This window comes from Schistocerca americana, chromosome 9 (assembly GCF_021461395.2).
Source record: "Schistocerca americana isolate TAMUIC-IGC-003095 chromosome 9, iqSchAmer2.1, whole genome shotgun sequence".
Lineage (NCBI taxonomy): Eukaryota > Metazoa > Arthropoda > Insecta > Orthoptera > Acrididae > Schistocerca > Schistocerca americana.
The window spans coordinates 198,458,004-198,485,818 of NC_060127.1; the positions used below are offsets into that span (position 1 = coordinate 198,458,004).

The 27,815-nt window shown below is 44.5% G+C and overlaps 1 protein-coding gene and 1 non-coding gene across 2 annotated transcripts in view; both read right to left on the reverse strand.

The window, feature by feature from the left end:
• LOC124550814 overlaps nt 1-27,815 on the reverse strand; it is a 102,884-nt gene that overhangs the window by 35,535 nt on the left and 39,534 nt on the right. Inside the window, exon 3 of the mRNA XM_047125540.1 lies at nt 8,974-9,967. Within this exon, the coding sequence (XP_046981496.1) occupies nt 8,974-9,967 (994 nt within the window). The remainder of the gene's footprint in view (nt 1-8,973; nt 9,968-27,815) is intronic.
• Trnas-uga lies at nt 22,304-22,378 on the reverse strand. Its single transcript has one exon. It is a non-coding gene; the product is annotated as a tRNA-Ser (tRNA).

Consider the following 27,815-nt stretch of genomic DNA (forward strand, 5'->3'; position numbering starts at 1 on the left):
GTGATCAAAAAGTTTCCATTCGTAGGACTTAGAGTCCAGAATCAATGAAACTTCCACAAAATGAAAACTGTGTTTCACAAATGACCCCATATATGTATAACGAGTGATCAAAAAGTTTCCATTCGAAGAGCTTACAGACCAGAATCAGTGAAACTTTCACAAAAGAAAAAGGGTGTTTCACCAATGACCCCCTATATGTACAATGAGTGATCAAAAAGTTTCTATTCGAAGGGCTTACAGACCAGAACCAGTGAAACTTTTACAAAATAAAAAGGGTGTTTCACCCATATATGTACAACGAGTGATCCAAAAGTTTCTATTCGAAGGGCTTACAGTCCAGAATCAGTGAAACTTTCACAAAATAAAAAGGGCGTTTCACAAATGACCCCACATATGTACAACAAGTGATCAAAAAGGTTCCATTCGAAGGACTTAGAGTCCAAAATCAGTACGCCAATCGCGCAAAATCACTGTGAAACTGAAGCAATCAGCCCATCGACCCACCAAGTTGAAGATACCTGTTTGTTAAAACACCAACCATGTCCTGCTGCATGAAGAAGGCCGTGACCACCTCCTGTCCCACACCTCGTTCGACAGGAATCGTCGACCCTCCAAGGCCTCTCTTAAGGGACCGAAGGTGTGATAATAGCACGGGAAGAGATCAGGACTAGAGGATGGGAGCTCAAGTGTCTGACAACGGATCTGGCGTAAGTTATGCACGAAACGCATTCTTCTTTCTCCGATTGATGTCTACCGGTGTTTATCCATCGTCAGGCAAGAAAAGAAAACAGCACGTTGTTCCTGTTTGGTAGCGTTTGGTAATAACGTTACAGTAGTTTACGTTTCCACATTTACCGCACACACGTCAGAAAGACACGAGGGTTGTACTAGTCCTTTGCCTACACGTCGGTGCTTGTATGCCCCATCGGAGTCGTGCTACGTTGCATAAGCGCTACGCCAACGCCATCAAACGGACAATTTTTCAATGTTCCTTATATATATCGGTGCCCACTTTGTCTTGAGCACCACAAGTAACGTTTTGGCCGGAATCAAAATAACAAAATGTCTAGCAAATGTTGTTTAGCTACCAAAGGGACATTAAACAGCATGGTCTCTTTTCTTGCAACTTTGATGTTTACAACAGACGAAAGAGACGATACTATTATTTACGATGAATGCGTGGACGTCTTGTCTGACGTTCCGGACGAATTGGCCGATTGGGAAGAAGACATTGGATATCAAAAAAATGAAAGTGAAGCAGAATCGTCGGATGATAGTGAAATACGTCCAAGAAGAATTCGGCGAACGCTACGGTTGCTAACTGATTCTGATGAATCAAACGAAGAACGCAGACTATGATTTACTGAGGACCAATAATAAATTTGAAGGATCTCCGGGTCCACACATATTTCCCAAAGATACACAGAGCGTCTTGGGTACCGTGGAATTATATATTGGGAACGATCTATTTGAATATATTAGCAACGAAACCAAGAAGTATTAGAGTCAAAATTGCAATAGAAGAAAACTGGATTTAAAAAATGCCAAATTTGTCAACGTTACGGGACCCGAACTTAGAATATGGTTTGAGGTTGCTATCCTTATGGGAAATGTAAAAAAAAGCAAGGATCGATGATGACTGGTCAACGAATCCGTTGATAGACATACCAATATTTCGTAAAACGATGTCCCGCAACTGATTCAGACAATATTATCATTTTTACATTTTTCCGACACCAACAATAAATCGGATAATGCCGGCCGGCTTTTCAAAGTGCAATTTATAATTCATTATTTTCCCAAAAAGTTTGAAGAAACGTTTAATCTACGTCAAAACATCTCAGTCGATGAAGGAATGATACCGTGGCGTGGACAGTTAAATTTTAAAGTTTACAATCCGTCGAAAATTACGAAATATGGGATACGCATTCGGATGCTGTGCGATTGGAGTACGGGACACATTTCCTCATTCAATATATATATTCCGGCGCTGGACAACCTTTAGCACAAACAGTGATGGAACTATTGACTCCTTCTTATGGAAAGTGGCATCGCCTCTACATGGATAATTATTATAACGGTGTAGAACCTGCACAGACGTTAGTTCAAAAGAAAATTCGAGTTTGTGGAACGGTATGGCACAATAGAGGATTTCCGCAGAAATTAAAGCGCGCGAAAGAGAATTTGTTTGACGCTTGCCATCAACGGGAAGCCGGCGACAAGCCAAGTAATCCGAATTAGCGCTGCCGCCGCCAAGCGAATAAACTGGTACGAGACGTGCGGACGGCAAAGTGTTGCAAACGTGACACAAAACTGACTATGACTCTCCTGTAGTAGCGCAAAGTGCAGGGTAAAGTAAGTCATGAACCTGCTGGAGTTGACAGTAAACAAATGTAAACACGAGGAGAACGCACACCCGTCACTACTGCTCTACTGGCTTCGGTTCTGCACAAACCTGCTGCTCCACGTCGGTGTACACTGCACCCACAAATCTTCAACTAAAGACGGCTGAGTGAATGACCCCGGTGTTTTCGTTTGTTTACTGTCAGCTCCAGCAAGTGGACGAGTTATATTGCGAACTATGCGCTAGTCCAGGAGAGTCAAATCAGTTTTACGCTACGTTTTTAACATCTTTTAGTAACGTCGTGTTTACTTGAATGAATAATATAAGACGTTTGTGAACAGGGCTTGAGGAAAGGAAGTGGATTACGGAACACAAAATATATGGGGTGCTATTTAAAAAGATGTACAGCTGTTCATATCTTCGAAACGAAGTTAAAGAAAGACAATCATGCGGGTAATGTCTCCCAGGTAGCTAAACCACTTTTTCTTTTGACACTTTTTTTATTTTGTTTCCGGACAATTATTTGGGGTGATCAAGTGCTGTACGCAGGTCAGCCAGAGCATTATGACCCCCGACCTACCGTCGATATAATCCCGTGCAGGCTCATGGCGCCGTCTCCTGGCGAGGAATGAATGCTGGTCAGGCAGACACACGGCACACACGTAGTGCTAGTGAGCATGTCGTCCCTATGTAGAATGGGGGAGGCGCGCAACCTGTGTGTTTGACTGAGCGCAGGTTGTGATGGCCCACACGATGGCCGTGAGTATTTCGAGAACTGTGCGAGTTGCCGGGTGTTCGAGTCGTTGACTACACCGCACGGCGGCTCGATTTCACCACTACAAACGCTCGGTGTTGCTCACAGGAGAAGCTCCCCGACAGCGAACCACCGAAACGAACGACACAACATTAACGGACGTGGTTTGGGTACTTAACACACGACTCAACCTTGACGTCCTGGTTCGGTGAGCCAAGAAGCTCGTAGCGATCGGACAGCTCCACACACGCTCCGACACTGCGCAGGGACCGCCAGCGGCCCCAGCCGACTGCACCGCATGGAGATCCTCCCTGGTCCCCACCAACCGACCGACTACCCTCAGAATGCGGACAACATCTAAAATAGTGGAAGTAACGCCAACTACAGACACACCCTGACAAACACTTGCACGAAGACCTGAACGATACCCAACAATAACTAAGCACACACGAAGACAAATCGGGAGTCGACGCGCACGCACACACACACACACACACACACTCACACACACACACCCGACTCATGAACGATCAGCGAACCAAAACTCGTCTTCCAGTGGGACGACCGGCCGACGATCCACCAAGACCGTGGCCCGGCTGAAGTGATGCGTGGTGGCAATGGCCGGGCGAGCCACGTCGACGCAGACCTCACTGCTGCTCCAACCCGACTGCACTAGTGCCGCATTGCAACTCCCCGACAGGCAGGTCCGGACTGCGCTGCAGACACGTTCCAACTGACTGGCAGCCCGAACTCGCGACCCGAACTGGTTTACGACAGACAACAACCGAGAAGTAATAGCAGTCGAGCAAAGATACTTCGAGAGGCGTTATATTGGTACGCGCTGCTACCGCCGCTCGCAGTCAGGCAAAGCAGCAACTCAGTGGCACCAGTCATTTAAGTTAACGCAGTGAGGTGGAAGTACGTTAGAAACAGGGGGGTAAAATACGTGATGGTGGGAACAAGAGCCACGCTCAGCTCAGTGGGATTGGGTGGCAAGCGCTCATCATAGATGTCAGATATTGTAGACTGGGCACACCGGTAAAAAAGCACGGGTGACGAACTAAAATTATACTGGGCAGAGCACAAGTGTGTCTAAACACACAGTGCACTGAACACTCCTAACTATGGGTCTCCCTAGCTGACGGCCTGTGCATGTGCCAATGTTAGTACCTGACATCGGCAACTACGACTGAAATAGCCACCTGACCATCGGCACTGGACGTTGCAGTGGCAAAGCGTTGCATGATCTGATGAATCCTGATAGCTTCTTCATCACGCCGAAGGGAGGACGCGAATCTGTAGTCTTCCAGGGAAACAGCTCCTCGACATCGGTGCCGAGGACGGAGGGAAGCTGGCGGCAGTTCCATTACCCTTTGAGGAACATTCACGTGGCACCCGTGGGTCCAGTGGGGCTCTTGCAAGGCACCGTGGTGGTCAAGTCGTATCCTACACTGGTTCCAGATCATGTACTCTTCGCTCGACGTCCATGTTTCCCGACGGTAGCATCATTTTCAAACAAGAGAATGGCCATCTCACAAGGCCGGGAGTGTGAGGGAGTGGTTCGAGCAACCCAGTGGTGAGAGTTCCAGTTGTGCTAGCCAGACTTAAACCCAATCGTACACAATTGGGTGTGTGACTGAACATGGCGTTAGAGTTCATAGCCCCATCCCCGGAATTTAAGGAAATTTGGTGAGCTGTCTGTGCAGATGAGGTGCCAACTCCCTCCAGCGACCTGCGGAGGCCTCATTGCTTCTATACCATGACGTGTCAATGCTGTCATCCAAGCCAAAGGTGGACATACCAGCTATTAGCTAGGTAGTCATAATGTTCTGACTGATCAGTGTATATATGTAGTCTGGCGTGAGCCCTTTATGCAGGTGCTGAACAGAGATGAAGAGAGACAGTCCGAACAAGGAAGAGAATCCGAGGATGAACACGATCTCAAAATTGTAGAAAATATGATTAACTCAGAGTCACCTTTAGAGGAAGAGAACAACCAAGTAGCTAAAAAATAGAAGGTCCCCAAAGACCTATAACATTGCAGCGGAGCTTCTGACCACTAACCCAGGCACAACCAGTGATATTGCTCACTATCTTTTGATAAGGACTCGTACTTGCCGAGCGTGCCACAGCAGTGTAGAGAATTACTTCTCATCAAATTGCCAAAAAAGAAGATGGGGACATCACCAGCTGCCGTAATCGGAGGGGATCAACTTGCTTACGATTCGAAGCGAAGTGTTGCAACAGATGATCCTTTATAGACTCAATGTGCAAGTTGAAATGCAGGCAAGAAAGGATGGTGCCAGTTTTACTTTAGAAGTAACCGTTCTTTTGCAGATCAAATGAAAACGCTTAGAATCATTATCGAACAATCACATGAATTTATTACTAGGCTTTATATGCTTTTTGTAGACTTTGAAACGACCCACGACTCCATTGAAAGAACTCATATGCGGAAATCTTTGAAAAGTACGCGATACCAGAGAAGATAGTAAAGGTTATCGTAGAGGTCTACAGTAACTACATATGCTGACTCATCCAAGAGGTTAAAGTTATAAAATCTTTCCAAGTTAAGCCTGGAGTTCGCCAAGGATGAGTTTTAGCTCGGACCTTTCCTTTATTGGTGCCAGATGAAGTGGTGGTGAAAAAGAGTAGGATATAAAGGGAACTGACTAAGCGATTGGAAGATCTTGACTTTCTGACGATATCTGCCTCTTCTCGCAGAACCACGTTGATGTGGAAGGAAAGCTGCAGGACCATCAACATAAAGTCATGATTTTTGGTCTGAAAGTGAATGCCGTCAAGACGGAGGTTATGAAAATCAATACAAGAGATACGAGTAAGCTGAGACCACATTAAAAAAGTAAAGTACGTTGGAAGTGTAGCTATTGAAGACGAGGAGCAGCTGCTGATGTTAGAGCAAGAATCCGAAAGGCGAATGGGGCCATCATGCAGTTGTATCCATTACGGAGAACAAGAGAGATTTGCATAACAACCAGACTTGGAATATTTGCCACGGACGTGAAAGCTGTGCTGCTACACAGATGTGAAAGACGGAACGCTACCTCGACCAGCGCCAAGTCTTTGGAAGTCTTCCCGGATAGATGTTTCAGGAAACGTCTTTAAATCTTTTGGTCAAATTTTTTATCCAATGAAGACCTTTGGAATCGAACGACAACGCACGCTCCGAAAAAGGGAGGATACTGTGGACAGATAGACTCTCTGCTCGAACCCACAGTGTGAAAGGAAACTAGGAAGACCAAGGACATCACGAAGGAAGACAGTGCAGGAAGAAGCCAAAGCAGAGCAAAACGTTTACAGAGTTGAAGAGCTCGGCATAAAAGCAACAGGAAACAAGCCACAAGGCAAAGATATATACGTAGAGGGTGATTCAGGTAAGTTGCTAATATCAGTTTTTCCTTAACCGTTTCAGACATCGTATTTCGGTTTTCATCCAAACTGTTTGTGAAAAAGTCCTCAGTAAGTGACTTACAGCCACTATTGATCACTATTTTAATTACAGATATTCAGGGTGAGTCAGCTCGCCTACCGATGTCGTTTTATGCAACTCGCAGTGCTGTAGCTGGCCTTCATAAACCATGCGCGAGATTTTCATATTCTGTCACTCGCCACGCACAAACTATTAGTCTTACAGGAAAAAAATGAGCAGGATATTTTTCTAGCGAATTTAATTTAGTTAAATTTTATACCAGGCTACGTTTTCACTAGTTATTCAAGAAAAACGTAGAAAAGTGACCCTCAAACGCATTTCTGCTCTCACACGCATTCCTCACGAGTCATGATTTCGAGTATGTTGTTCGTGACACTCCCTCCTACCACTGAACAAAAGTCTCCGAATTATTCCCAATATTCGACGTTTTTTGGTCTTTACTGGTTAGGCTACTACGCCTCCAGCATAGTGGGCTACTTCGTTCACATTATTAATTTAAACGTGCCCGAGAGGGTAAAGAACGAAAAACGACTTTTGTAAACATTACGTTAAAACTAATTACGGTGACAGTTCGATCCAACCTTAACCCTGTAAGCACAGTACTTTCGTAGTCAGAAGCCTTGACGAATACAACGGCATAATTGTGTGTTTTATGCTGTTAAAATTCACAAAACGTCAATATTTGTACAATGGTAGGAGAGAGTACCATGAACAACGTACTATAGTTCAGTTCTTTTATCTTGGCGGCTCGCGCATGCCCGCCCAGACGCGGGAGATTGCTGCGTTGCCAGTTGCACACGACGCACGCGCCAAGAGAAGTAGCGCCATAGTATAGCATAGTTCGCAAACTTACGTTTAGGGGGGAGCGCGCAGTTTGCGAAGTAAAGCCACTACAGCCGCATTAACCTTTTCGCTGCTACAGAGACGTGCTCCCCGCATTCGCGCGATTTTGTCGTCACTGCACTGCTTGCCTGTGCAGACACACGGTGTTCCGACTGCTTTGACACACGTATCATTCGATTGCACAAAAACTATTTGGCCCAAAAATTTGATTTTTACACATCTTCTTGACTGATACCTTCCCCCCTTAAATGACTTAATTTTGTTTCGATGTTCAACGCAGTTATTCTGCAGCATTAAATGTAGTAAACCATTGTACGAAATTTTGAAGAGTTTGCAGAGGTAAAAGTCCATAGTGTAAACTTTCCGCATGGTCGATTTTAGTTGCCACTAGAAGTTTCAAAAAATTACATTCAAACAAATAAAATTCATGAAGTAAGACACTTCGATATTGTTTTCAAATAAAGAAAATATTAAGCACCATATAAGGTTTGAACTCAAAACTTTTCACTTAGCATCCAAACACTTTAACCATTACGCTAACGCAGCTCGTCATTCAATTGACCTACCGGAGGATTTAAAATAGCACGCAAAATACCGACAAACACTGCTGGTATGACTATGAATTACTCACGTTTCGTCGACGTACAATAGAAAATAAACTATTATTGCTGTTCTTTATATGTGAAAAAGCAGTTAGTGAGAATGATACAAACACCTTTGCTTGCTATCACATGAATTAGGAGGCTTATTGCTTGTTTGGTTTAATTAATTAATAAAATATGAAGCAACTGGTATAAAGAATGCTTTTTCCAAACTTTCTATAAAAGAAATTCTGCTATCAAGACATTGCTTTTGTTCAATTACTTTATTTATGATTGAACGTTTCTAAAACTAAAGACACTCGTCCGTGCTCTCCACTGCAGCCGAGCTCTGGCAACGTCGTTCTCTGTTCATTGGCTGGTTGTGTTTTGTGACGTCCGATGGGCAGAAGGAACCTAAACTCGTCCGCCGTCGTAAATGACGCGCACTTTAGAAATCCTGACTGGTAGGGCCCGATGGGGGAGTCCGGCTGTGTTGGAAGGCCACTCGAGTCACTGGAAAACGACGTAGCGAAAACGTACCCCAGTACAAAACGTTACTGCATTAAATTGCCTACAAAAAGATCCCAGTTATTTTTTTCTGCAGGGCGCGTAGAGAGCGAGAGAACATAAAAACCTTGGGCGTGGTTTATGAAGGCCAGCTATAACATTGCGGGTTGCATAAAACGACAGTGGTATTGCAGCTGAATCTCCCTCTATAGTTATTTATTTCATTTTTTTCTACTATCGATATTTCTAAAAGAGGCAAATTGAATGGTGTTTCATTGTTCAAAATCCGATTAGTATTTTCGAAGAAATTACACGTTGCTATTAATATTTCTGTAATTAATTTCTCACAGTTCATTTGGGTGAAAGCAGAATTAGGATATCTTAAACACTCAGGAAGTAAACAGCGAAAGTGAATTACCCTATTCACAATAGTCCTTAAAAATAAGGTGCACAGTTAAAATCTTTTTGATGTTTCCATCACACTAAAACGTACCAGCCATCGGCAGAACGGCCCCCAACAGCACAGGATCCTCCGTCGGCGCGCTCTGAAATGTTCCATACCGACCACGATGTGTGTTTCGTGAGCCAGTGCCTGGTGGATCTTGGTAGCAGTCAGGGCTACCGTTTTCTTGTCTGGAGGTCTCACCCACGCCGGGTTACAGGCGGTCACGTAATTCCGAACATCTTCCACGCTGTCGAACTTGAGCCCGGTGGTCACCGCCCCGCAGCCAGTCACTTCGTCCCTGACGTAGTCGTCGACGAGTGCCCGCCACTCGCTCCAGTCGCTCGTCAGGCACACGCTCTGCCCGTTCATCCACTCCCTGACGCTCCTGCACAGACTGTCGCAGATGCGGCCGCACAGGTCTCCGGCTCCCAGCAGCTCCTCCAGTTCCCCGTAAATGTCGCCGGCGATCTCCTCGCTGTTCCTCTGCCCGCACAGCACGTAGAAGCGCTCCGCGAAGCCGGCGTCCCCGCGCACCGCCCTCCACACCTGCTCGTCGGCCGGGTCGAGCCTGTAGAGACAGCCGCCAGTCCGCAGCAGCTCCGCCCCCGGGACGCCGGCCTCGGCCTGCCTCACGAACATGCCGTCGCAGCTGTCGGCCAGACGCGCGTTCGTCAGCAACACGAGTGCGAGCCCCTCCATCTTCAGCGAGCCGCTTATCTTCCTGTAGGAGGCGTGGTACTTGGCGAGCCCAAAGTCGCAGTTGGGGGCCTCGGACAGCCACGTGTTCCGGTGGACGACCTTGGCCCGCTCGGAAGTCTTGTGCTTGAGCTGGACGAGCAGACCTCGCGCCTCGCGGTGCCCCTGGGGACGCCACACCAGGACCAGGTCGTCGAACTTCCCCGCATCGTCGTTGTTGGAGGACAACTGGAAGTGCAGTCGGTGCTTCAGGCAGCGGAGGAACACCAGGGCCAGCACGCGCTCCTCGTACCGGTCCCCCTCTCCCGTGGAGTGGGCGCCCTTGCAATACTCCAGGCCACCGGACCTGCAACAGACGATTTCATGTTTCTTACTCTCCTAGTTCCACAGGATCAGATCGAGAAACCAAAAAACTCCGTGGTCATGGGACGAGTCAGTACATGAGATTACATTGGAAAATTAATAGGGGGTTTACCTCAAGGATGTTTTGGCTCAATTTCTTTTTAGTCTACGCGTGCGCACGCACGCACACACACACACACACACACACACACACACACACACACACACACGACTTATCAAAAACATCTACAAGACAATTCATTTGTGCTGATGAAGTTCATCTGGTAGTCCAATGATATCTGCTGGTACAAAAGTACTGGAAGTACACTTCAAGAAATGGTTCAAATGGCTCTGAGTACTATGGGACTTAACTTCTAAGATCATCAGTCCCCTAGAACTTAGAACTACTTAAACCTAACTAACCTAAGGACAGCACACACATCCATGCCCGAGGCAGAATTCGAACCTGCGACCGTAGCGGTCACGCGGTTGCAGATTGTAGCGCCTAGAACCGCTCGGCCACTCTGGTCGGCTTCAAGAAATGGTGCAGCGGACAGGCAAATTACAGACCAGAAGTCAGATTCAGAAGACGAAGTCCTGCCATACTGCAATACACCAATAAACCTAGGAATAACATTTGACAGAGCTCTAACTTACAAGTGGCATGTTGCAGATCTAGCTCCACAGTTAAACCGAGAAACAACATCCTTCTAAAAACTTTCTGAGGCCCCGTGGGAAGTTACTGCTCAAGTTTTACGCCTTGCTCCTGTCATACTGTGTTTCTGATTACTCCTATTCGACCTGGATCAATAGAGCTCATGCTAAGAAGATAGATGTGTTACTCAGTCAGGCAATGTGAATAATTATAGCATGTATTCGGAATACTCCATGGCATCCTGTACTCACCAATATTCCATCTCCAGCTCCAAGGGGATCAGAAACTCTCCTGAAGGTCACGCACAACATTCAGCCACAATACAGTGGGAGCAGTCATCAATAGTGACCAAACGTCTTGTTGAGAATCCTTCCCTCTGGATACGAGAATTCGATCTCACCAGGCGTCAGTGGGGGATAATGAGCAGAATTCAATATATATATATATATATATATATATATATATATATATATATATTCGTTATACGATAAATAAATATCTATTAAATACAATTTACATCAATCGTATGCAGACGACTAACTGCTGAATATGTATTAGCATTATCAGCAATGGACTTCATGACAGAACAGAATGAGTGAGACATGAAGGAATTCTTCAATTTAGACTAGAAAAAACTGTTTATTCTTCCGACGGGTCACTGAAAACAGATGCAGCGGAATACTGCACGACTTTCTGCACAAGACTGGAGGAAGTGCGGTCCAAAGGCAGGTCGCGATTCTGCCCAGTCTTAGTAGAGCGAAAACTGCAAATTCTTGGAAATAAGTTCACATTGTTAATATCAAACGTTATTAATCCTAGATTACTAAACTCTCGAAAAATACACGATTTCAGTTGATACTAGTTCACTGTGTAACTGAGCTGTTTCTACGGGTTATTACGTTGAGATTAGGGTCGCCAGAGGATTTAACCATACAACTAATCAAAGGTTTGGCCGAGTCTGAAAATAAATTAATTTGTTCACAGACCAAAAACTCATAAAAATGCATGCGTTGTGATGTCACTCATAGGGGATGCGATGTAATTAATAGTATTGCCCGTGCACTGTTGACGAGAATCAAACATTTAAAATAAAATAGAAAATGCATGAACACTGTGCATAAGATCAGCTCCCAGCAACGCATCTGAAAATAAGACTTAATCTAAAGCATTTGTTTTAAAATAAACTTATCACTGGACTTGTGCGTAAGGAAACGCGTTGTATGTGCTAACGGGAAAGCTATGAGGTGAGTGGCTTAGGTGCAAAAACGTAACCTCGGAATACAAGAGAAAATTGTGGATAAAATCATTTGTTCCTAAGCTATGGATGAGAGACATGTACACAATTCCTCATAACATTAATTCCTAAAACATTAAAGAAAAGCATCGATACATTCACCGTTATAATCTACACCTCTACCGTTAAATCCTCTGGCGACCCTAATCTCAACGTAATAACCCGTAGAAACAGCTCAGTTACACAGTGAACTAGTATCAACTGAAATCGTGTATTTTTCGAGAGTTTAGTAATCTAGGATTATAATCAGACGAATGGAAAAACTAGTAGAAGCCAACCTCGGGGAAGATCAGTTTGGATTCCGTAGAAACACTGGAACACGTGAGGCAATACTGACCTTACGACTTATCTTAGAAGAAAGATTAAGGAAAGGCAAACCTACGTTTCTAGCATTTGTAGACTTAGAGAAAGCTTTTGACAATGTTGACTGGAATACTCTCTTTCAAATTCTAAAGGTGGCAGGGGTAAAATACAGGGAGCGAAAGGCTATTTACAATTTGTACAGAAACCAGATGGCAGTTATAAGAGTCGAGGGACATGAAAGGGAAGCAGTGGTTGGGAAGGGAGTAAGACAGGGTTGTAGCCTCTCCCCGATGTTGTTCAATCTGTGTATTGAGCAAGCAGTAAAGGAAACAAAAGAAAAATTCGGAGTAGGTATTAAAATTCATGGAGAAGAAATAAAAACTTTGAGGTTCGCCGATGACATTGTAATTCTGTCAGAGACAGCAAAGGACTTGGAAGAGCAGTTGAATGGAATGGACAGTGTCTTGAAAGGAGGATATAAGATGAACATCAACAAAAGCAAAACAAGGATAATGGAATGTAGTCTAATTAAGTCGGGTGATGCTGAGGGAATTAGATTAGGAAATGAGGCACTTAAAGTAGTAAAGGAGTTTTGCTATTTGGGGAGCAAAATAACTGATGATGGTCGAAGTAGAGAGGATATAAAATGTAGGCTGGCAATGGCAAGGAAAGCGTTTCTGAAGAAGAGAAATTTGTTAACATCCAGTATTGATTTAAGTGTCAGGAAGTCATTTCTGAAAGTATTCGTATGGAGTGTAGCCATGTATGGAAGTGAAACATGGACGATAAATAGTTTGGACAAGAAGAGAATAGAAGCTTTCGAAATGTGGTGCTACAGAAGAATGTTGAAGATTAGATGGGTAGATCACATAACTAATGAGGAAGTATTGAACAGGATTGGGGAGAAGAGAAGTTTGTGGCACAACTTGACCAGAAGAAGGGATCGGTTGGTAGGACATGTTCTGAGGCATCAAGGGATCACCAATTTAGTATTGGAGGGCAGCGTGGAGGGTAAAAATCGTAGAGGGAGACCAAGAGATGAATACACTAAGCAGATTCAGAAGGATGTAGGTTGCAGTAGGTACTGGGAGATGAAAAAGCTTGCACAGGATAGAGTAGCATGGAGAGCTGCATCAGACCAGTCTCAGGACTGAAGACCACAACAACAACAACAACAATCTACACCTAAAATCATTGGTGTGAATCATTCATACAACTGCTGTTGCCTAATAACTGATCGCAATAACTCCTGAAAAGGTACACGTTTCGTAGTAAACCCACGTGCCCACGTGGTTTGTGGAGACGCAGTTTCTAGGTATCGTGGCCAAGTTGCAACAATGTCACATCACACAATCATAACAGTTGTTGTTGTTGTGGTCTTCGGTCCTGAGACTGGTTTGATGCAGTTCTCCATGCTACTCAATCCTGTGCAAGCTTCTTCATCTCCCAGTACCTATTGCACCTACATCCTTTTGAATCTGCTTAGTGTATTCATCTCTTGGTCTCCCTCTACGATTTCTACCCTCCACACTGCCCTCCAATACTAAATTGGTGATTCCTTGATGCCTTACAACATGTCCTACCAACCGATCCCTTCTTCTAGTCACGTTGTGCCACAAATTTCTCTTCTCCCCAACCCTATTCAATACCTCCTCATTAGTTATGTGATCTACCCATCTAAACTTTAGCATTCTTCTGTAGCACCACATTTCGAAAACTTCTATTCCCTTCTTGTCTAAACTATTTATTGTCCACGTTTCACTTCCATACATGGCTACACTCCATACAAATACCTTCAGAAACGACTTCCTGACACTTAAATCTATACTCGATGTTAACAAATTTCTCTTCTTCAGAAACGCTTTCCTTGCCATTGCCAGTCTACATTTTATATCCTCTCTACTTCGACCATCATCAGTTATTTTGCTCCCCAAATAGCAAAACTCCTTTACTACTTTAAGTGTCTCATTTCCTAATCTAATTCCCTCAGCATCACCTGACTTAATTCTACTATACTCCATTATCCTCGTTTTGCTTTCGTTGATGTTCATCTTATATCCTCCTTTAAAGACACTGTCCATTCCATTCAACTGCTCTTCCAAGTCCTTTGCGTCTCTGACAGAATTACAATGTCATCGGCAAACCTCAAAGGTTTTATTTCTTCTCCATGGATTTTAATACCTACTCTAAATTTTTCTTTTGTTTCCTTCACTCATTGCTCAATATACAGATTGAATAACATCGGGGAGAGGCTACAACCCTGTCTCCCTCCTTTCCCAACCACTGCTTCCCTTTCATGTCCCTCGACTCTTTATAACTGCCATCTGGTTCCTGTACAAATTGCAAATAGCCTTTCGCTCCCTGTATTTTACCCCCGTCACCTTCAGAATTTGAAGGAGTGTATTCCACTCAACATTGTCAAAAGCTTTCTCTAAGTCTACAAATGCTAGAAACGTAGGTTTGCCTTTCCATAATCTAGCTTCTAAGATAAGTCGTAGGGTCAGTATTGCCTCACGTGTTCGTGTTAGTATTTTGCAGCTGTGGCTTATTAAACTGATTGTTCGGTAATTTTTACATCTGTCAACACCTGCTTTCTTTGGGATTGGAATTATTATATTCTTCTTGAAGTCTGAGGGTATTTCGCCCGTCTCATACATCGTGCTCACCAGATGTTAGAGTTTTGTCAGGACTGGCTCTCCCAAGGCTGTCAGTAGTTCTAATGGAATGTTGTCTACTCCCGGGGCCTTGTTTCAAGTCAGGTCTTCCAGTGCTCTGTCAAACTCTTCACGCAGTATCTTATCTCTCATTTCATCTTCATCTACACCCTCTTCCATTTCCATAATATTGTCCTCAAGTACGTCGCCCTTGTATAGACACTCTATATACTCCTTCCACCCTTCTGCTTTCCCTTCTTTGCTTAGAACTGGGTTTCCATCTGCGCTCTTGATATTCATACAAGTGGTTCTCTTTCCTACAAAGGTCTCTTTAACTTTCCTGTAGGCTGTATCTATCTTACCCCTAGTGAGATAAGCCTCTACATCCTTACATTTCTCCTCTAGCCATTCCTGCTTAGCCATTTTGCACTTCCTGTCGACCTCATTTTTGAGACGTTTGTATTACTTTTTGCCTGCTTCATTTACTGCATTTTTATATTTTCTCCTTTCAACAATTAAATTCAATATTTCTTCTATTACCCATGGAGTTCTACTAGCCCTCATCTTTTTACCTACTTGATCCTCTGCTTCACTACTTCATCCCTCAGAGCTACCCATTCTTCTTCTACTGTATTTCTTTCCCCCATTCCTGTCAATTGTTCCCTTATGCTTCCCCTGAAACTCTGTAAAACCTCAGGTTTAGTTAGTTTATCCAGGTCCCATCTCCTTAAATTGCCACCTTTTTGCAGTATCTTCAGTTTTAATCTACAGTTCATAACCAATAGATTGTGGTCAGAGTCCACATCTGCCTCTGGAAATGTCTTACAATTAAAAACCTGGTTCCTAAATCTCTGTCTTACCATTAAATAATCTACCTGAAACCTGTCAGTATCTCCAGGCTTCTTCCATGTATACAACCTTCTTTTATGATTCTTGAACCAAGTGTTAGCTATGATTAAGTTGTGCTCTGTGCAAAATTCTACCAGGCGGCTTCCTCTTTCATTTCTTAGCCCCAATCCATATTTACCTACTACGTTTCCTTCTCTCCCCTTTCCTACTACCGAATTCCTGTCACCCATGGCTATTAAATTTTCGTGTCCCTTCACTATCTGAATAATTTCTTTGATTTCATCATACATTTCTTCAATTTCTTCGTCATCTGCAGAGCTAGTTGGCATATAAACTTGTACTACTGTAGAAGGCGTGGGCTTCGAGTCTGTATTGGCCACAATAATGCATTCTCTATGCTGTTTGTAGTAGCTTACCCACACTCCTATTTTTTTATTCATTATTAAACCTACTCCTGCATTACCCCTATCTGATTTCGTATTTATAATCATGTATTCGCCTGACCAAAAGTCTTGTTCCTCCTGCCACCGAACTTCAGTAATTCCCACTATATCTAACTTTAAACTATCCATTTCCCTTTTTAAATTTTCTAACCTACCTGCCCGATTAAGGGATCTGATATTCCACGCTCCGATCCGTAGAACGCCAGTTTTCTTTCTCCTGATAACGACGTCCTCCTGAGTAGTCCCCGCCCGGAGATCCGAATGGGGGACTATTTTACCTCCGGAATATTTTACCCAAGAGGACGCCATCATCATTTAACCATACAGCAAAGCTGCATGCCCTCGGGAAAAATTACGGCTGTAGTTTCCCCTTGCTTTCAGCCGTTTGCAGTACCAGCACAGCAAGGCCGTTTTTGTTAGTGTTACAAGGCCAGATCAGTCAATCATCCAGACTGTTGCCCCTGCAACCACTCAAAAGGCTGCTGACCCTCTTCAGGAACCACACGTTTGTCTGGCCTCTCAACAGATAACCCTCCGTTGCGTTTGCACCTACGGTATGGCCATCTGTATCGCTGAGGCACGCTAGCCTCCCCACCAACGGCAGTGTCCATGGTTCACGGGGGGAGGCATGAACAGTTAACATTCTATAAAAGAAACATGAGATCGGACTGTTAGTGATGACGTTAGCCCAACAAACTCTAATGTTCAACCACGTGGTCTGCTCCCCACGGACGAAAGATATATAAAGGAAGGAAAATTTACGAGAAGGCAAAACTATTAATATTTAGAAAAATAAAAGCTTATACAGGCACAGCTGAAGGCGAGTGCTCACGTCTTATCGACACCTTTGTGTGGCGTTCTTCCGGCGGATCCAAGCCTACTATAGAAATTTACTAAAAGAAAAATCTGCCAAAGTATTGCATTCCTTGCTGCGACAAGGCAAAGGAATCTTTCAGAGTTGAAAATCGAGAGCAAAAGCTAACAACTCTCCTCTCGCCAAGTAACAACGCGCCACGCGGTCAGTCTAACTCACCCTTCTTCGACTGGAGCACAGCTGTGTACGCTTCCCTTACCGGCGGCAGACTGCCTCCCTTTTTCTTCTCCACCTCCTCCACGCTCCGCGTGGCCCGGAAAATCCAACAAAGATGCTATTTCCGCGACCAACCAAACGCAGGTGGATTTCTCACAAGTAGCGCAAACCTTTTTGCCTATTTGACCACTACGAGAGTTGGCTATTCTGTACAGCTGAATCTGTATGACTATAGCACACTTTCTGCAGCAGACTACGCCACCCTCTAGCAAAATGGCACACAACATTCATTCAATCACACCACTATGAGAGTTATGAGAAAAGAGAAACAAGGAAAAGAAAGTGAAATGCTAGTGAAAATGGGCTACCGGACTAATGAATGGTGGCTACAGGACCCTTTCAACTGGTCCCGACAATCTGGTATTGTCAGTATAAGGTGTAAAACAGGACATTTTGTACTTGTTTTGGCATACCATTGGAGACTTTATTATTGTAATTATCTAGCGCATACACTATAAATTGGAATAACAAAATTTACGATAGTTTAGTAACAATGGAACACTTTTCCCCAGTTAGTGTTCTTTGGTTAAAGAAAATAAATACAGGATGTCCCAGGGAGAACGACAAGTACTCAGCGATATGACAGGAACGATGATTCTAAGTAAAAACAACCCTAGTAAACAAGGGCTCTAGAATGCATACTTTAACAGCTAAGAGCACTTGTTCATCTTCGCTACTGTGTAACACTTCTCTCCTATTGCGCAGGAGCTCATACACTATGTGTTCAAAAGTATCTGGACTCCCCCGAAAACATACGTTTTTCATATTAGCTGCATTGTGCTGCCATCTACTGCCAGGTACTCCATATCAGCGACCTCAGTAGTCCTTAGACATCGTAAGAGAGCAGAATGGGGCGCTCCGCGGAACTCACGGACTTCGAACGTGGTCAGGTGACTGGATGTCACTTGGGTCATACGTCTGTACGCGAAATTTCCACACTCCTGAACATCCCTAGGTCCACTGTTTCCGATGTGACAGTGAAGTGGAAACGTGAAGGGACACGTACAGCACAAAAGCGTACAGGCCGACCTCGCCTGTTGACTGACAGAGACCGCCGACAGTTGAAACGGGTCCTAAAGTGTAATTGGCAGACATCTATCTAGCCCGTCGCACAGAAATCCCAAACTGCATCGGGATCCACTGCAAATACTATGACAGTTAGATGGGAGGTGAGAAAACTTGGGTTTCATAGTCGATCGGCTGCTCATAAGCCACACATCACGGCGGTAAATACCAAACGACGCCTCGCTTGGTGTAAGGAGCGTAAACGTTGTGGAAAAACGTTCTGTGGAGTGACGAATCACGGTACACAATGTGGCGAGTGCCCGGTGAACGTCATCTGTCAGCGTGTGTAGAGACAACGGTAAAATTCGGAGGTGGTGGTGTTATGGTGTTGTCGTGTTTTTGATGGAGAGGGCTTGCAACCCTTGTTGTTTTGCGTGCCACTATCACAACACAGGCCTACATTGATGTTTTAAGCACCTTCCTGCTTCCCGCTACTGAAGAGCAATTCGGGGATGATGATTGCATCTTTCAGCACGATCGAGCATCTGTTCATAATACACGGCCTGTGGCGGAGTGGTTACACGACAATAACATCCCTGTAATGGACTGGCCTGCACAGTCCTGATCGCTACAGAACACCTTTGGGATGTTTTGGAAAACTGACTTCGTGCCAGGCCTCACCGACCAACATCGATACCTCTCCTCAGTGCAGCACTCCGTGAAGAATGGGCTCCCATTCCCCAAGAAACCTTCCAGCACCTGATTGAACGTATGCCTGCGAGATCGGAAGTTGTCATCAAGGCTTAGGGTGGACCAACACGATATTGAATTCCAGTATTACCGATGGAGTGTGCCACGAACTTGTAAGTCATTTTCAGTCATGTGTCCGCATACTTTTGATCACATAGTGTAGCTCTTAAGGCGTGCATTTCAGAGCCCAGGTTTATCGAGCTTTTTTGCTTCGAATGATCGTTCCGGCGTAGCCCTGAGTATTTGTCGTTCATCCTGGGACACCCTCTATTCAGAGAACAATTCACAATTTGCACCACCTTCCGCTCGTACCTTCCGTTGGCGAGCCAGAGGCATCGTTTGCGAATGGACAGAGTTATCCCAGAATATGATGCCGTGTGTCATAAGGGTTCAAAGTGGTTCGAATGGATCTGAGCACATGTGAGGTCATCAGTACCATAGACTTAGAACTACTTAAATCTAACTAATCTAATGACATCACAGACATCCATGCGCGAGGCAGGATTCGAACCTGCGACCGTAGCAGCAGCGCGGTTCCGGACTGAAGCGCCTAGAACCGCTCGGCCACAACGGCCGGCTGGCATAAGGGAATTATAATAAAACAAACTAGACCTCTTTTCATGTTGCATTATCACTTAGTGCAGATATTACTGTAGTGGTACATACAGCAGTTCCTGAGTGCGGCTCTCCATGAGAGCTTACCGCCTGTCTGAACACCTAATTATTTGGAATGTTTAGTCTCATTAATCGTATGCCCGATCTGCCTCATGAAAATGACAGTTTTAGCTAAATAATGTGCTAAAATTCTTAAAACAGTGTCTTACTGTGATTTAGCATCAATTTATTTTGGTTCAAATGACTCTGAGCCCTATGCGACTCAACTTCTGAGGTCATCAGTCGCCTAGAACTTAGAACTAATTAAACCTAACTGCCCCTCGTCGGTGGACATGAAACCGAGGAGCGCAGACCCGCCTTCCGTCTGCCACAGTTTAAATGAGAAACCGCGGCGCCATCTCCCTCAGTGACGCGCTCGGTTTCAGCGCCGCAGCGGTCGCAGAGCGTCTCGATAGAAGGCTGTAATGTCCACTGATCTCTCGAACTCTCTCCATTGATGCTCAACATCGTCAGTGCTGGAGATGAAATTTTCTGGATGACAGCTCAGTTAATAAGAAGCGTATATGAAATAGAGGAATGGGAAGCAAAGTGAAAGGGTGGGTGAGAAACTGCTGACTTCCAGCCGCCCAGGGCATTGTGGTAATGCAACGGCGAAAGTTGGAAATTTGTGCCGGACGGGACTCGACCCAGGATTTAGCGCTTCTCGTGGACGGCTGCCATAGCTGCTTCGCCCATCCGGACACGGCCCCTAACTTCCGAGATCTCCAACACACCGCAGGCTGCAACGCGGCGTCCCTCGTCCATTAACCCTTTGCTCGCAAATCATTGATTCCCGTAGGAGTCTGGACGATATTAGTGCATCCGCACTGAACCAGATGTCATGGAGCCATCACGCGGTCACAAGAAAATATATATACAGATTGAATCACCTAAACCTTGCATCGCATATATTGCGGAAATGGAAATTGCTGTTTATGTGCGGTTTTCACTGAATGGTACTCAGTGGCTCGTATTGTTGGCCAATAAACAGATTGTAATAATACTTAGAAAGTGTAGTTTTGTGCAAAAATGCACTTTTTTAAATGAAACAATGCCTATTCACATTAACAGACTGAAAGTAGGGTAAATTAAAATGTCGATGATGTCTGTTGCAGGGTTCTAGTGTGAGTCGTTTGCGAGATATCGTATTTTGAAAAGTTTCCAAATCGACACTTGTTTGTGCCATTCTACATAGGTAGTTGCTAGGTATTGTTATGTTTGTTTACAGTGCAGCTGTGCGTCCCTCGAGTGCATTGCGGCTTGCTAGCCAGTTATAGTGTGACAATCCGAGCAATATGTCGTGAGTGGGCAATGCGATTTACGAATGCAGAAGAAGCCAACGTGCTCAAGGTGTACAGAGGGTGTAGGAAGAACGCATTTCGTTCTTGTACGGTGCAAGCTGCAACATATCTCAATAGGGGTCAACAATAACGGCAGTTATTTTTCAACCTTTCAACCAGTTATGTGGCAGCAGTAGTGGAACACCTAGACAGCGTAACAGAGGGAAACAAGTGACGACAGAAGAGATACAAATTAATGTCCTCGCTGCTGTTGCAGCTGATCGACACGTTATCTCCCTCACAGTCGCGTCAGGAAGTGGCATGAGTGAGGCAGTCCGTCTGCACAGGCTCCATCACCACCACATCTCCCTCCATCGAGAGCTGCATGGAAACGATTTTGAGAATTGTGTTAACTGCTGCGCACGGGCATTAAGACGGATACTCCAGATGTATCATGTAACTCGTTTGGTGATGAAGCCACACGATGGCCAAGTAAACCACCGAAACGTCCACCATTGGTCAGTTGATAGACCCCGTTGACTTCATCAGGTGGATCGTCCGCGTCCATGAAGTATAAATTTGTAGTGTGGGTTAGTGAGCCATCGGCTCATAGGATGTTTTTTTCATAGACGGAACACTGAACGCACGAGGTATCGCAGCGTCCTAACAGACCATCTTCCACGGATGCTAGCAGACTAGTAGGAATCTCTGATCATGGCTGTCCTGCCCATAGTGCACGAATTACTGCATGATGTCTTCACGAATTGTTTTCAAATCATTGGATTCAATGCAGAGGAGTTGTACCTTGGCCGGCCCATTCCTCGGATTTGAAGCCTGTAGACTGTTCTCTGCGGGGAAAGCCGAAAGTCGCTCCTATAAGGACATGCCAACTACACCCGATGATATGCAACGATGCACTCGTATTACTGCAGCCTGCTCGAACGTCTCCGCTAAAATGCTAGGACGCGTGCAGCGGTCGTTCCATACCAGACTGGAAGCAATTATTGCCGATGCAGGTGGTAATTTTGAACACAACCTGTGATGGTCAGTTGTCTCGTTATTAGTCATTATCCACGTAACTAGTGTATGCACTTCTTTAGTGTGACCTACCACTAGTATTTTCCAAGCGTCAGTGAGGGAACTTCTCAAAATACGATACCTCGTAAGCGACTCACAGTAAAGCCCTGCAACAAACGCCGCCCACCTTCTGATTTATCCTACTTTTAGTTTATTAATGTCAATAGGCAATGTTCCATTTAAAAGTGTATGTTTACGCAAAAAAACTGTTATCACACTAGAATGAGATATTCACTCTGCAGCGGAGTGTGCGCTGATATGAAACTTCCTGGCAGATTAAAACTGTGTGCCTGACCGAGACTCGAACTCGGGACCTTTGCCTTTCACGGGCAAGTGCTCTACCAACTGAGCTACCAAAGCACGACCCACGCCCGGTACTCACAGCAAGAGAGCTTCTGTAAAGTTTGGAAGGTAGGAGACGAGATACTGGCAGAAGTAAAGCTGTGAGTACCGGGCGTGAGTCGTGCTTTGGTAGCCCAGATGGTAGAGCACTTGCCCGCGAAAGGCAAAGGTCCCGAGTTCGAGTCTCGGTCGGGCACACAGTTTTAACCTGCCAGGAAGTTTGTTATCACACTTTCTAACAACGAAGATCGTTCAATAGGTATTGCACCACATTTTTTTTTCTCGGGACATATTTGATGTTAGAATTTGACGACAATATACTTCACCATGTCTGGTCTAAGTCCTAGTTTTCTACGTAGTCTCCATCACGTTCTATGGCCGTACGCCCGTTTTGTGGAAGGGCATCTGTTCCCTGCTGGCTGCAGGTCTTCTCCTGTTTTCACTGAATGACTACTGACACTCTCGTCACCTCCAAAGTGTGTTCCCCATAGAGAAACATTAAGCGGCCCAAAGAAACGGAAGTCCGAAGGTGCCAGGCCTGGACTGTAGGGCGCATGACCATGGAGCTCTGTTTCTGCATTCTCTGAGGCTGAAACTTTCTTTACCCATCGCCCAACTGTACACCTGTCCACTGCAACACTGCCATACAGTGCGCACAAACGTTTATGGATGTTCACTACGGTTTGTTTTTTTGCAAGCAAGAATTCAGTAACAGCATGCTGCTTGGAACGTGGGTCGTATTAGACACCATTTTGACACTGAACTACGGCTCTGCCATCTGCCAGAACGGTTCGAAACTTCACCGGCGCACAGATCAAACATCATATGTGAAGCACCAACAAGGACGTTTGTCTATGCATATTAATGGCTTTTTAAAAAATGTGGGGCATTACGTACTGAACGACCCTCATATTAACACAAACTGATGGTTGGCTAACAATGTCAGGCCCTGAATACCAACATTTGGGTCATTCACGCTGTATCTGACGTATTGATGACCTGCAGGTAATATGTAATTTTTACGTTCTCTGATTAGCTGCTAAAAGTAATTTTTCTACAAGACATTTAGAACAATTTCACCGTTCTTTCTACCCGCCCTAATCTCTTGTGTCTCTCAGTATGTAGTTGGTAAGTTGACTACTGCACAGACCAGGACATTTACGCGAAATTTTTTGCCGGTTCCCTTTCAAATCTCCCACCAGCACAGCTGCTCAGGCACGGGTCTATAAAAGCATAACATGACCATGTTTGACACGCCTTTAACACTAATCTTCTCCCGAATCTTTTTGCATTACAAATCTGTTGCAACCTCATTAGACGTTAACCTATCTTTGCAGTATACATACCAATTTAGAATTTTATTGCTGTTATCATCTGGCTCAACAAGATTTCTGTCCCTAGTTCTATGTGGCCATTGTTACCATTTATGAGCAAGACTAGTTCTGAACCCTTCCGTAGACCCTTGAAACGCTGATAAATCACGCAGGGCTAACATGTAATCAGGATTGTGGAAAGGGCCAAGGGAGTTGCGATCGGATTCATTTCACAATTGTAATTTATCATCATTTAGTTCACAAATACACATTTGAAAGAAGGGCTCCAAACAGATGCTTTAGAATAAGTTCAATTTCGAAAAGACATGACACACAGTTAAATTTATGAATAAGATAAATCGTATACATATATGAGATGAGCATGCGGAGTGGTTGAACGCTGCCGGATTTAATCTTCAAAATTCCAAATATGCTATGATGATTACTGAAGGCAGAAGGCCACAATGTTTTAAGATGCTAACAGGGCTGATGGCCCACAAGGTGCACAGAAAGAGACAAACAATCGCAATAAGGTGGCTGAAGGCCGCAAAGTTAAATTCTGCAAATTAAGGAAATATGTATTGCAACAATCTTTAGAACAATACATTAAGTTGAAAAATTTCCTTTTGCGACACCGACGGCGGAAGGCCCAGAATAACTTGTAAAATCTTTCAGAGAAAATTACAATAACCTTTCAAGAGCAGAAGGCGATAATGTTTGGACTTGAAGGAAACTCTTAGAACATGTTTCCAGGGCTGAAGGCCCACAACTAACCTTGCCAAATTAAAAATATAGAATACAGTTAAATAAGAACAACATTAAGACTGCCAAAAAGATGAATAAGGGAACGGCACTCAGGAGTGTCCAGTGGGTCGGTCTGGCCTCGTCCACTTAGGCAGGACAGGTGGTGAGTCCATCTACACTTAATTCGTGCGAACCCAACCAAGGGACAGTCATGGACCGACCGACCAACCGCTTGTTTGCCACGACGGAGTACACGAGAATTCAAGGCCCCCCCAAAAAATTCACAAGTATTACTCTCCCCAAACCAACGCGTATGTGAACTGAAATGCCAAAACTACACACCATGTTGGGCAGCTACAATAGGCGAGGAAATGACACTGCCTAAAAACTACGTTAGCGGCCAGGGCAGGTAACCAGAACACTAACGGCCACAAAGCAGAAAATTCCGCTGGTGCATTTGACTATGGATAAATTAATTTCATCAGTTCCACCTGACGGCCGCTATCTCAAACACTTCACTCGTTGTTGCTCACAGGAAAACCTTCCCAACAGCGAACCACCGAAACGAGCCACACAACACAAATAGACGTGGCTTGGGTAGTTGAAACCCCTACTCAACGTTGACGTCCTGGGTCGGTGAGCCACGAAGCTCGTAGCGATCGGACAGCTCCACACACGCTCCGACACTGCGCAGGGACCGCCAGCGGACCCAGCTGACTGCACCGCGTGGAGATATCCTCCCTGGTCCACAGCAACTGACCGACTCACTGCCAGTATGCCGACAACGTTTAAAACAAGTTATCGGCTGCTCCAACCCGACTGCACCAGTGCCCCATTACAGCTCCCCGACTGGCAGGACCGGACTGCGCTCCAGACGCGGCGTAACTGACTGGCAGACCTGGACTCCCGACCCCAACTCGGAACCCGAACTGCCCTGCTGGCACCTTCCAGCTGACTGGACGACGGACGGCAACCGGGAAGTAATAGCAGTCGAGCAAAGATACTACGAGAGGGAAGACATCGATACGCGCTGCTAGCGCCCCTCACGGTCAGGCAAATCAGCAACTCAGTGACAGTAGTAATTTAAACTAACGTAGTTAGGTGGAAAAACAGGGTGTAAATACGTGATGGCGGGAACACGAGCCACACAGGGATCATCCCTCCTGTGCTTAACTATTACTGTATTAATTCCTTCTATGATCTACCGTGATGAATGCTGCTCTGTTTATTTAGTATGAGTAGCATTCTTCCCTGACTGAAATCAGAACGCATCTTGTCGAGCCTGTAGAGGGCTTTCTCTATCCTAAAAGAAAGCCCACGTGCATGTCGCGTGCATTCCACTACTCTAGTGGCTGTCTCCCGCATGTAGTGCACGCCTGACGTACTAAGGTAGATGCTGCAGTTCTCCACCCGGCAACAGGTTAAACTTTTAAATCTCCTCCCGACACCATCGTCAACACAACGTGGCGTGAGCCGGACGTACTGTGATGCACTAACAGGGGTTCAGAAATTTGCCTAAGGAAAAGCAAAATTCGTATAACAGACGACGAAAGTTGCCTTCATTTGTAAGAGCCAGAACTTATGCAACAATCAAGTGTTTAGGGTTCGAAGATTAACCCAAACCAATGAAAGTGGTGTGACTGAAATGCCCTTTTGTGAACGTCATGGCTTGTTCCTTAGGTTACACCGGACTTGCTCTAAAGGAATGGTCAGCAACATTTTAACTGGTAAGGACCATATAGCTCGAAAATGAAATAAAGGCAGGCGGTATTCGTTAATAACTTTGTTTGGCTATAACTATCTCTATGCTATTAAAAATGCAAAAACAAAAACATAAAACACTTACTTTTAAATTTTGTTCACTATCATTTTTATTAATAAGTAGGAACTATGACGAAAGTAAAATGAGAAAAAATATTAAATGAGGACTTGTAAATAATTACACATGCGAGGCGAATCAAAATTTAATGTGATTTTTGGGGATATATTTGACTGGCTGTTTGTGGAATATTTGCTTTTATTTCTGTCGTAGAAATTCGTGGAATGGCACTCAAATGCTTGTCTGTGAGATGAGGACAATGTTTATTTTTTCTGTTATTGAGAACTGAAAAAGATGGCTCACATAAATAAGTGCTGCCAAAAATAGAAATTATTTGCTCAGAAAACCGTTTCAACTCTTCAAAATTAGATGGCAGACTGTCACGAAATTGAACAGGATCACCGACTTCAGAGACGGAGTTTTTCGGAGTGTCACTAGACTGAAGATCAGTCACATCCATTTGTAGATTACTCGGTAAGTTCTCAGTACACATGAAAAAGGGCGTGCAAAATTCTTGAGGTTGCCAGAAATGTTCTCGAACTCACAAAATCTCTCGTTGAACTGGTTTTGTAGCTGCATTATAATGCATTTCATTTTACTGTTTTTCCATAGGGAATTTATTCCAATTCCCTAAACATTATTTTTAAGATTTGGGAATTGGTCCAACTTTCCGTCGTCAAAATGTTTTATGCAGAGTTTTTTTTTTTTATTCGGAGTGCCTCTGCACTTGTATGCATATCAGATATTAATTTGTGTTTTCCTTGAAGCCCAATATTCAGCATATTTAACTCATCAGTTAAATCTGTCAAAAATCCAAAGTCCATCAAACACTAGAGGCGTGTAAGTTCTGGAACACATTTGCCTTTTTCTGTCATAAATGTGCTGATTTCTTTTCTGAGGTCAACTGGCGGTGTATCAACCCAGTTTTTTCTGAGGAAGTTTGCAGTTGGTATAACGATGTTCGTTATTTCTTTAGATGCAAAAATTTTACTGCATAATGTTTCTCCGTGAAGAGTACAATTGAAAAATAAGGGGATACCTCAACCTGTATCTGTCACTTTAGTTCTATTTCTGCTTCCATCGCCGGCCGAAGTGGCCGTGCGGTTAAAGGCGCTGCAGTCTGGAACCGCAAGACTGCTACGGTCGCAGGTTCGAATCCTGCCTCGGGCATGGATGTTTGTGATGTCCTTAGGTTAGTTAGGTTTAACTAGTTCTACGTTCTAGGGGACTAATGACCTCAGAAGTTGAGTCCCATAGTGCTCAGAGCCATTTGAACCATTTTTTTTCTGCTTCCATCAGCTGTAACGCAAATCAGTTTTAAACGTAATACCTGCATTGACACTAGCACTTGTTCTGAGTGGCAAAATAAATTTTCCCCTGCAGTCATTCTTTCCAAACTGTGTATATGAAAAAAATCCTGAAATAATTTAAGTTGTAATCAGTACCGGAAACAAATATTAGTAGCTCCGCAGGATCTGAAATATCATCATTTCCGTAGATAGATTGAGAGAACCGTTCAAATAATCGTGCCTTTTGCTGAAGTTGTTGAAACAAATTAGTGCCCAGATCTTCCGTACTCT